Source organism: Chrysochloris asiatica, unplaced genomic scaffold, assembly GCF_000296735.1.
Source record: "Chrysochloris asiatica unplaced genomic scaffold, ChrAsi1.0 scaffold00087, whole genome shotgun sequence".
Taxonomy (NCBI): Eukaryota; Metazoa; Chordata; class Mammalia; order Afrosoricida; family Chrysochloridae; genus Chrysochloris; species Chrysochloris asiatica.
The window spans coordinates 1-11,851 of record NW_006408605.1 but is presented as its reverse complement, the minus strand read 5'-3'; the positions used below and the strand labels follow the sequence as shown (position 1 = coordinate 11,851).

Genomic DNA, 11,851 nt, shown 5'->3' with positions numbered 1-11,851 from the left:
AAAGTACCATGGACTGCCAGATGAACAAAAGTTGGAAGAAATACAACCAGAATGATCCTTAGACGAGAGGATGGTGAGACTTCATCTCTCATACTTTGGACATATTATCAGGAGGAACCAGTCCTTGCAGAAAGACATCATGCTTGGAAAAGAAGAGGAAGATCAAGGTGGATTGGCATGGTGGCAACAACAGTGGACTCAAGCATGTCAGCAATTGTGAGGATGGTGCAGGACTGGGCAGTGTTTTGTTCTGTTGTGCATAGGATTGCTATGACTTGGAACTGACAAACAGCGCCTAACAACAACAACAACAAAAACAACATAGAGGGGACCCAGTATACCAAAAGACTCAAGAACATGGTTGTCACCACTGATGCTGTTGTTGTTAAGTGCCATGGAGTTGGTTCCGACCCATAACGACCCTGTATAGGGTTTTCAAGGAGTGACTGGTGAGCTTGAACTGCCAACCTTGCATCACACCAGGGCTTCCATGAGCTACCGGCTCTCTGCCTTCTTATCAGCTTTTGGTTAGAACAATTGGTGCTTAAGGACTGACCGTTGCATTTCTGCATTCCATTCAAGCAGTAGGTTTCCATGGATGGTATAACTTGTTCGTGATAGACACTGAAACAAAGGTACTTCTGGGAAATTCTAATAATGTCTCATTTTGTCTTAAAATAATAGGTTAACTGAAAAAGCAAAAAAGAGACGCTCTTCTTCACAGTCTATTGGACTTGTTATGTCTAGCAAGCAAGAGGATACAGGTCCTACTCAAGTAAGGCAAGAAGCTAGTCATTAAAATACAGCCTCTTTCAACATAGTTGTTTTTTGTTGTTACATGCCATTGAGTTGGTTCTGACCCATAGTGACCCTGGATAGGGCTTCCAAGGAGCGACTGGTGTGTTTGAACCCCCAGCCTTGTGGTTCAAACTGACTGCAGTCCAGTGTGTTATCTTGCAACATTCCTTTTTCTCTTCTCTATCTTTGGGGCTCCAACTCTTTTTTAAAAAATCTTCTTTTGGTTTCTACCTTAGTTATGTTGTTGTTGTTAAGTGCCATAGAGTCAGTTCCTACTTAGTGGTCCTGTATAGGGTTTCTTAGGAGCAACTGGTGAATTTGAACTGCTAATCTTGCCATTCAAACTGACCTTGCAGTCCAGTGCTTATCCTACAGCATCACACCAAGACTCCGTCTTAGTTATCTAGTACTGCTATAATAGATATACCACAAGTGAATGGCTTTAACAAACAGAAATATATTTTCTCACAGGTTAGGAGGCTAGAAGAACAAATCTAGTGTGCTGACTCTGAGGGAAGGCTTTCTTTGTTGACGTTGGAGGAAGGTCCTTGTTTCTTCAGTTTCTGCATCCTGGTTCCTTGGATATCTCCATGTGTCTTAACATCTATCTTCCCCTACCTCTCCTTTCAATTGTTTGTTGAATCTCCTTTATATCTCAAGAGATTGACTCAAGACAGGTTCTATAATAACCCTGACTAATTAACATAACAAAAATCTGTTCCCAAATGGGATTATAATAGAGGTTAGTATTTACAATTTTTAACATATTGTTGTTGTTAAATGTTGTTGAGTCAGTTCTAAAGGGGAGAGTATCAGTCTTCTGAGGTTGTATATACAGGAGCAGAAAATCTCATCTTTCTTCTATGGAGTGACTGCTAGGTTTGAACTGTCTACCTCTGATTAACAATCCATTGCTTATCCTAGAGTGCCAGAGCGCTCCCATACATAACTTTAGGGGGACACAATTCAATCCATAATATCCCACTCTTTGGTCCCTACAAATTTCTATATGTAAAACATTCACCCTATAATTTTTTCCTTTTTTTTTTTTTTTTCTTTCTGAGATACAACTAGGTCATTATTTCTTCAGTGCTTGCATAATTTTTGTTAATTTTTTATGCAGAAGAATATAGTACTTGCATATTTAATATTTAAGACTTGGAAGAATTAGATTTCTACCTTTAAAAGTGACAATTTCCTTCATAAAAATATTTAAAATATATTATTTGATATATTAAAAGCAATTGTTCAGTAGTCCAAGCCTACCAGCTGCTCTACTGGGAAAAGGATGTTTTCTGCTCCTACAGAAATTTACAACCTTGGAAACCCTGTTTAGGGTCACTAGTCGAAACAGACTCAACAACACCTGACAATAACAACACCTACTTTTGACTAGAAAAAAAAGTATCAGTATGGTTCATCCCTCACTTTTTTTTTTTTTTTTTACATAGCAAATTGTTTTGTTCAACACGGAAATGATTAATACAGGATAATTTATAGTAATAAAAATCTGAAGATAACACAAGCCCATTTATAGCAGATGATTGGTTAAGTATACTAGGGTATGTTCATACAATTGGATACTACACATTACATTGTGGAAGAGTGTTTAATGACCTAGGAGAGTTTATAATCTGTTACCAAAAGAATAAAATCAGAATAATACAACAGATTACCCAGAATGCTGAATTCACAAGTTATTTTTTTCCTTTGGGACTTCCCAGACTCCATTGAGATTATCACTTTTTAATTAGAAAAATAAATTATTAATAACTATAGCAAGTTCTGATAATATTGAAAAGTGAAAGCCAAGATTGTGATTCTCATGATCAAGACTATTCTCAGAACATTGGTTTATGAAACTTCTTGGAGTTGGATCTGCCTATATATTTAATGGTAGGTTTTGGCACTGTAGGATAAACACTAGACTGCAAACCACAAGGTTGGTTGTTTAAGCCCACCAACCTCTCCTCAGAAACCCAATACAGGGTCGATAAGAGTTGAAACTGACAGAACAGCACTTAACAGTAACAACACTTAATTATTAAAATAACCTTGCAACATTGGCATTTTTGTGTCTCTCTGATACTATCCAAATGGCTAGACATTTTAGACTTATTCTATAAATAGTTACTTCAAACTAACTATTGTTTATTTGTTTGTTTAGAGTCAAATAGAGAAGAATCTATTTAATGAGCGAACAGGTCCAAATGACCAAACGGCTAATGGGAACAAGAGGAAGCTGAATTTTCCCAGATCTGACAGGAAGGAATTCCATTTCCCAGAATTGCCTTTCACAGTGCAGTCAAAGGAGATGAAAGGAATGGAAGGTACGCATTTATTGCATAGCTTTCCAGATTTCCAGATGGTGTCATTACAAGAACTTTTTTGTTCTATAACTTATTTTTTATAGTGTGATTTAAGTAAAAAAAGAGTACATTGATGAGATAAGATATTTTCTGTAAATTGTTGATGAACTCTCCTCCCCTATACTCAAATAAGGGATAAAATGTAAAAGATCATTTTAAAGAGTGATTAAGAAAGCTTTAAAGAATGAAATTTTTATTAGCTCAGTGTTGTTGAGATGTTAGAATAGTGTTTGAGAAAATGGCTTTGGTTCAGTATATGACTTGGAACAAATCATATTCCTATGTTTCTCCATGCTTAAAAGCCCACATATTGGCAGGAACTTTATAAGTGTTTCAGGCATCCAAGGAATTCGTAGAGTAAGATTCATAACATATATTGAGTTCTTAAAATGAAACTCTTGTTTTGCACTGAGTTCATATGTTTCTTTGAAGAACAGTGACACCTTGTGAAAAGTTAATATAATAGCAAGAATATAGTACTTGGCTAGATGAAGAGGAATAATCTGTTATCCATTTAACAATTTTACTCAGAATTTTTTTTTTTAAGTAAATTTTTCTGTTTAATACTTCATAGACTATTTGTAAACATTTTGCCAGTAGTACTTATGATATGTTCAGTTTCTTTGTAATAAATTGAGAAACTGACTTCAGAGGGCATCCGAATTTCTAGTACTATTGGAAAGGAAAGTAAAATTCCAAGGTAAGATTGACAAGTTCTCTATATTTTTGCAAAAGTTAAACAGATAAAAGTGCTGAAGAGGGAGTCAAAGAAAACAGACTCAGCTAAGATACCAACTTTGCTTAATATGGATCAAAATCAAGAGAAACAAGAGGTAATACTTTTTTCTTCATCACTTTTACTAAAGAATACTCTAGTAACATAGTGGTTAGAATCAGGTTGCTAGTCTTACGGTCAGCAGTTCAAAACTACCAGCTGTTCCGCAGGAGAAAGATGAGGTTTTCTGTTTCTGGAAAGATTTACAGCCTTGGAAACCTGGTACAGTGTTGCTATGAGTCGGAACCGACTCCATGGTGCATAACAACAACAATTTAGAGCCGTTGACTCAATGTACTAATGTAATTAATACTACTAGAAGATTATATAAAGCATCAAAATTCTGTAATCTTTGAAGTCTAGAAGTAGATCTGTAGTTTTGTAGAATTACCAATTACTAAACATTCCTAAAATTTCTTTGCATAATGAATACCAGGCCACATTTGAATGTTGCATGATTAAATCACATGGTACCCAGGGAAAATATTATCTGTGTTATGTGTATAGCCTAATATTGGACTGTTAAGCATGTCACAGGATATGAATAGGGTATGAACATATCGTTATACTGACCATGAGCACACATTTATGTATCTTTCGCTTCTTCCTTCCTCTCTCATTCTTTTCAATATATTCCCTATCTCTGCTATGCACTTACTGTCCTATTTTTAGAGTTGCTCTCAGCTAATTATTAGGTTGTTGCTGTTGTTGCTAAGTGCCATTGAGTTAGTTCCAACTCATAGCAACTCTGTGTAGGGTTTCCAATAAGGGACTGGTAAGTTTGAACCACCAAACTTGCGGTCTTGCTCTTATCCTATAGTGCCACATCAGGACTCCAAAATTATCAGATACTCTTCTTGAAATGTCCACAGCCCCCACCCATCAGAATGATCTTGAATTTTAGGGGGAAATCTTGAACTCCTCGACATTCAAATAAGCATCCTCCTCTAAAAGTGCTCATTTAAGGGAAGAGGATTATACTGAGTGCCCATTGAGTTAAATCATATACATAGCCCATATTCTGCACACTTCACAGGGCATCTCTATAGGTGATTTTTCAACTTTACTGTGTTTTTCTTTTTAAAAAAAAATTGATTACATATTTTATTCAGGATAAATTTAGCTCATGTTTTGAGGAAATTAGAAAAATAGTTGTAAACTTTTATCTGAAGCAATGTAGGAAAGCATTTTAACTAAGGCTATTCAGTCTTTAGTATGTTCAGATAAAAGGGATATTCCCACTGTGGCATTTAGGGCTATGACTTAATCTCAGTATGGAACTTGATAGCGTCACAATCCAATTTGCAGAAAAAAATTTATTGTAGAACAAGAAAACCACTTGTGGTCATGTTTGAGTTCATTATAAAAACTCATACGTGACTTTAAGCTTAGGTGAGTTGTTTACTTCACAGCGTGGTGTGCAGTGCACTGGTTGTCCAGTTTGAAAGACTGGGTGGGTGAGGGTGGACTCCTGAATCTGGACAGACTAGTAATATGCTACGTGTGCTTATCTCTCTGTTCTGTGAGACAAATGATCTTCCAGGACAGGAAAAAAGGAACTCTCAGAACAGTTCTGTCATCTTTAGAGTAATAAATCATCTGGGAAAACCTTTTTTTTACTCATATGGTAAAGATGACTTTTTTAAAAAAAGTGTGACCTTGAAACAAGTTGTAGTTATTAGAAATAACTAGACGTTATTGATACTGGTTGTTTTTTTCACACGTTTTCCCCATTCAAATGCAGTTCCTGATATAAGGATAGACTAAACACTAGTAATAAATTAAGGTCAGAATTAAGAAAATTTCCTACAGTTTGAGTCTATAGTTTGTTACTTTAGAGCATGGGAAAATATGACATATTTTAAAAACTACTCCTTATTTTAAGATAAGGAGTAGCAATGTGTTTGTTCTATTTTTGGCTCTGCCCTGGACTTCTTTTGTGAATTACCCTTTCAGGCAATGTAAATGTAGCTTAAAACAGTATATAAATGCATTAAATAGACTCCATGACCAAGGAAACCCCTCAATTACTGTCAGTGATGGATAGAGTCCATACTAATAACCACCTTCAGCTCTGCTTGATGATGATAATAAAGAGGACTGCTGTGGTAAATAGTCTCCACGTACCTTATGAAATAAACCCGAGGTGCAAAGTACAAGGGCTCATCTGTGGCTGTAGTTACTTAGCTAGAGAGTCACCATTTCCTCAATTAAGGTCCTGTTTCTGTTTACTAGTTAGAATACAGGAAATGCACAAACTGAAAGGAAGAAGACCCTGCCAGATGTGGTGTAGAAAATGCAGCAGCTGAAAATCCAGGGAATCCCAGAATCACTGTATGACTAAAAAAGAAAAGAAAATCCTTTATATTGATTTTACACACACAAAAATGCTGATGAGAGAATTCTATAGATACATCGTAAATCCTATGTATTCTGTGTATATTCATCTACATTTATTTTTAAATTTATTAACCTTAAATTATTCGTGTTTTATTAATTTGAACATTAATTTATAAAAACTGCCTGGGTGGTACATCCTAGTAAAATGTCAGCTTACATTAATTAAGTCATATAATTATACTTTAATGATCTATTAACTCAGTCATGTTTGATTAGTAGTCATTCTTAACTTTGGTTCAGAACTTCATTAATTACAGAAGGAAACATATCTAAATGTGTAATAAAGTGAGATCCCAGTTTTTAGGAGCACCAAACAGTACTGAGCGAACAAATACACTTGATAAGCATGAAACACAGATCTGGTTCCATATGTGACCATTCTAGAACAGCGCTGAAACATGTGTGCTGAAGACTTTTTAAAGAATAAGAACTGAGCAAAGCAATTGAAACAACTTGTTTAATTTGAACAGCATGTTTATCATTTCATTGCTTACAGATAATTTAACATTAATACAATCAGGTTTTGGCAGCATATATTTACATTCTTATCCCTGGTTCTTACTAGCTTGATTTCTAATTTTAGGGTGGAGATGGCCATTGTGAGGGGAAGAATTTGAAGAGGAACCGATTTTTTTTCTGGTAGTATCTTTTCTTTGAAATTATCTTTAAAAAGCCAAATTGGCAACTCTTCCCCTTTTTTTTCCGCATAGACTAGAACTGTAATGAGAGCTGTTAAGACAGCAATCCATCTGCATTAGTATCACCTAACTTTTTGGATGATTTTGTTAGCAAAACATTCACTGTTTAGCTTATGGTTTGGGTTTTTTTTCCCCTTCCATATAAGAATTCTGTTGATGTGATGTTTAACTTGGAACTATAAAATCATCTCCTCTCTGCCTGTTTCTTTACTTGCCATGAGGGTGACAATCTGTTACATGACACATGCTTTACTTACACAGATTTTTGTCTTTTATTCACACTAAACACAGAACTGTGGGCAGTGTAAATGGTTTACTCTAGTCCATTGACCAAAAGGTTGGTACTTCCAATCCACCAGCAATTCCACAGAAGATGATCTGGCAACCTGCTTCCAAAAGTTTACAGTCAAGAAAACTCTGGTGGAGCACAGTACTATTCTGAAGCACATGGGGTTGCCATGAGTTGAAATTGACGTGATCAATGGGTTTGACTTTTGTTTAGTTAACAGAGATATAACCTTTCCCAGTATATATAGGCTTCTTGAAGTGGGTCCTTAATGAAATAGCTGATTATTGTTTTAAAAAGCTATTCATTTTCATCAAATCGTTAAAAAGAGATTCTGTTGATCAGCAATAAAAGCGTTTTTAACAAGTATAAAATATCAAAAAATGTAACAATTTTAAACGTTAGTTAAATTCTTTTGGCCCTTTAAATTGTTGCCAACATCTTCCAGGTTCATAGTTTCATCTGATAGTGCCTTTTATGTGTACAGGTTTTTTCTATTTCATGAAATAAATTATGTACAACCTGGAAGGGGTATGCTGCTGAAATTCTGGATTGTCCCATTTCTCAAAAAATCACAATTTTTTATTATCAGGTGTTTTAAGAAAACTAGTAGGATTTTGTATTTACTAAGCAGACTTGAAAAACAAAGGAAATCAGTTTACTTAGCACAGTTTTGTGATCTCTTTTTTTTCTTTAAAAAATATTTTTTATTGTGAATTGTGTGAAAGTAAACAGACAAGATCATCAGCGTTTCAACCAATCATACATTTTGTTTCATTTCAATAATCATTGTAGTCATACTCACCTCCCTGTAACAACAGTTGTTCTGCTTCTACCCTATGGTTTCCCTTTTAAAAATAAGATTATTTTTTTACAACTGAATAAAGCAAAAATGTTTAATGTACCTAGTATAAAACAAAAAAATACATATTCATTTAAATGTCCAAAGGGCACATTTTGCAAGCTAGACTCTTGCCCACAAGCACACAGCTTTGCTCAGTCCATGGGCTAGAGTCCTCAGCTGCTCTGTCTCTCTATGCCATCACCTCTGCCACTGTTTCTGCTGTCCCCACTTTTCTGGTTAGGATCCCACGCTCCCCTCATGCTCTTCCCTCTTGCTGGTCCTAAGGTCCTCTGTTCCTGAAATGACAGATTAACTACTCCACCCTTTTAGTCACACATCTTCTACATTTACAGTTGTGACAATCACAGTTAGTCCTGATAACAATTACATGCAACTAAATCATAAAATCCTATCCCTATCATCCCCCACCCCCTTTCACCAGATCCAGCTGGAGAAGAGGAAAACTATTCAGTGGGGATCCTACCTTACCCCCCTCATGCTGAAACTAAACACACTCATGAAAGCTTGTAAGTCAGTCACTTCATGCCTTTATAGTACCCCATTTTTGATAGCCAACGTCTAAGCTGTCAACCCCATTGCACTGAGGAAACAAACTTGGTCCTTGATCTGAAGAATCCTTCAATTTCATTTAGAATTTTGAGCAACTGCATCCATAGCAAAGGTCTAGTTCATCAAATTATAGCAATTTATGCTTGCTTCCAGTACTGTGATCTCTTTTCATCTTAGAAAAAGGTTTATTAGAATTAGTAATAGTTGAGATTATTGAACACAGTATTCTTTCTAAGAGACTTGTCAGCTGTAGCAATTAATTTGAAAGTTTTTTGAGGCACAGCTCCTCTAGGGAAATCAAGCCTTGTTCCCTGTGCTAAGTTCAATAGATACAATCTTTCTATTGCCTGCTCCATGGATCTGTTTGTCTATCGTTAACCAATAGTAAATCCCGATGTGGTGCTATAGGATAAACACTGGATTGCTAACCGTAAGGTCAGCAGTTCAAATCCACCAGCTGCTTCTTGGAAACCTTATACAGGGTTGCTGTAAGTTGGAACCGACTCGATGGCACTTAACAATACCAGTAGCAAAAGATTGTCAGTTGCTTTTACAAAAACACTTGCTGTTATTTTCATTGGGATTATTAAGTACATTCATCATTTGAGGAGAATGTATATCTTAATAATATTGAGTCTACCAATTCACAAGCATGATATAAACTCTCCCTTTATCCAGATGATCTTTAATTTCTGTCAGCAATATTTATAGTTTCATTGTAGCAGTCTTGTATATCATCTTCTAAATGTATCTTTTGTGTTTTGGTTTTTTGATGCTATTTTATAATGGTATTGTTTTTTAATTTCATCTTCCAACTGTTCATTGCTAAGTGTATAGAAGTACAGTTTGTTTTTCTATATTTATCTTGGCTGTATTTTGAGCCCTTGCTAAATTCACTTATTGGCTTTAAAGGGTGTGTGTTTCTGTCTGCGTCTGTGTCTATAGATAGTTGTTGTTAGCTATTACTGGTCAGCCCCTGACTCACGATGATCCCATGCACAATGGAATAAAACGTTATTCACCCTATAGCTTGCTGGTCAGATCATTGTGATCCATAAGATTTTCATTGGCTGATTTGCAGAGCTAGATCTCCAGCCTTTTCTTCTTAGTCTGGAAGCTCTGCTGAAACTTATTCAGCATTACAGCAACTCATCCTCTACTGACAGACAGCAGCTGCACAAAGTGTGCATTTGCCAGGAATCAAATCTAGAACTCCCTCATGGAAGATGGGATTTCTACTACTGACCCACCAAAGTTCCCTTTGCATTCATGACATCTACAAATAAAGACAATTTTAATTCTTCTTTTCCAATCTTACTGTACTTCCCCTATTTGTTCCCTTGCCACCATATACTAATGGCTAAGACCTCTAGCACAATATTGACATACATGAGAATAGATATGCTTGCCCTTTTTCCTATAGCAGAGAGAAAACATTTTTCTTTCCCATTAAGTATGATGCTTTAGGCTTTTTGTAGATGGTATTTTCCAGATTGAGTAAAGTTCCTTCTATTCCTGGTTTCCTGAGAGTCTTTATCATGAATGGGTGTTGAATTTCACTGAAAGTTTTTACTAAAATGCTGTTATGATTTTCTTCTTTTGTTCTGTTAATGTGAACTACCTTAATTAAGTTTTGATTGTTAAACCAACACTGCATTCCTAGGATAAGCCCCACTTGATCCTTTCTATGTATTGTTAGATTTAATTGACTAATATTTCTAAAAGGATTTTTGCATCTACACTAATGAGGGATTTTAGTTCTTATCTTTTCTTGTATTGTCTTTGCTTGGTTTTAGCGTCAGTGTTATGCTTCATTAAATGAATTGGGAAGTGGTTCCTTTTCTTCTATTTTCTGAAAGTTTTGTGGAATTGGTTTCATTTTTTTCTTGAAATATTTGTTAGAAATTACCAGTGAAGCCAACAGGGCCTGTTTGTGTGTGTGTGTGTGGAAAGATTTTAATATGCTATAAAATGGAAGCATCATAAGTTATCTAACTTCAGGGGGAAATGAGAATCAAGATCAACATCAGCCCAAAGCTGATTTATACAAGGTGGGAGGTCAGACATACCTCGACTCTCTAATGGCTTTACAAGTTGCGATTCCAGCTTTCCTTCCTACAGCACGTTCTATTCTGCTGGGCTCAGTAATTCATTGTAATGGTAACAGAGAACTCACAGACCATATTCATGATTAAGGGGTTTATTTATTTGGGAAGGTTATAACTCAAAACCAGGATCAATTTGGAAGTAGCAGCTTCTAAGATATCATTCTTCAATCAGGACAGCTTCTCAGCTGTGTCCACAGGCGGCCTCTGCCCTGCTTGAGCAAATGTCACAGCTTTCGTTCACTGATAATTCCACCAGAAAAAGTCTCTTACCCAAAGGTACCTAGTTTTCTTGTTCTTTGGGTTGGTCAACCCGCTGCAGCAATCTTCCTTTCCTGTACAGCTCTTTGTCTCTGGGGACCAGGAGGTTCTCAGTGCAGGGATTCTAGGTCCAAATGATGCACTCTGATCCTGGTTCTTCTTCATGGTGTTACTGAAGTCCCCCTAACCTCTGGGGACTCATTTAAAATCTAGCAGGATGGCAAAACTGACCAATCTCCTTGGTGGATCAAAGGCACCTTATTTACATATCCCAGCCAATGTCAGAGTTTCACACACCTTGCTTGCATAGCCCCACTCAGTTACTTTGTAGGAGTTACAAGAACCTGGACAGAAAGGCCACACAAAAAGAGAAACTATTGGAACAAACAAGATGGCGGATCAGGTGGACGTGTAGTAAAGAACTCCGCCAACAACAACACAGAATACCCGACCAAGCAGGCTCAGGGGATGGTCCCAGAACTCTGAACCACACATAAAGGAATATTTAGATGGTTGGAAGGCTCACAGCTGGGGAATTTGTGGCAAAAGCAAGAAATCTATTGCTTCCTAGTCTGGGATGCTCAGCTGCTCCAGGAGCCGCCATTTTGGGTGAAACCAAGCGGGGGAAGGATCAGAGCGGCCACAGATGCCTGGCAGACCCGCTGAGATAAAGGTGTGGACATTCTTTTCTTTTGGTATCTGTTCATTGGTCCCTTGCTGTCTGCGCACCTCCATTCTGGTGACT

The 11,851-nt window shown here is 36.6% G+C and overlaps 1 protein-coding gene across 1 annotated transcript in view; it reads left to right on the top strand.

Annotated features, from left to right (window-relative positions):
* CDKL3 (cyclin-dependent kinase-like 3) overlaps positions 1-6,985 on the top strand; it is a 108,353-nt gene extending 101,368 nt beyond the window's left edge. The window contains exons 8-11 of the mRNA XM_006866205.1: positions 681-775; positions 2,966-3,128; positions 3,903-4,000; positions 6,926-6,985. Of these exons, the coding sequence (XP_006866267.1) occupies positions 681-775; positions 2,966-3,128; positions 3,903-4,000; positions 6,926-6,985 (416 nt within the window). The remainder of the gene's footprint in view (positions 1-680; positions 776-2,965; positions 3,129-3,902; positions 4,001-6,925) is intronic.
* The last annotated feature ends 4,866 nt before the right edge of the window (positions 6,986-11,851 follow it).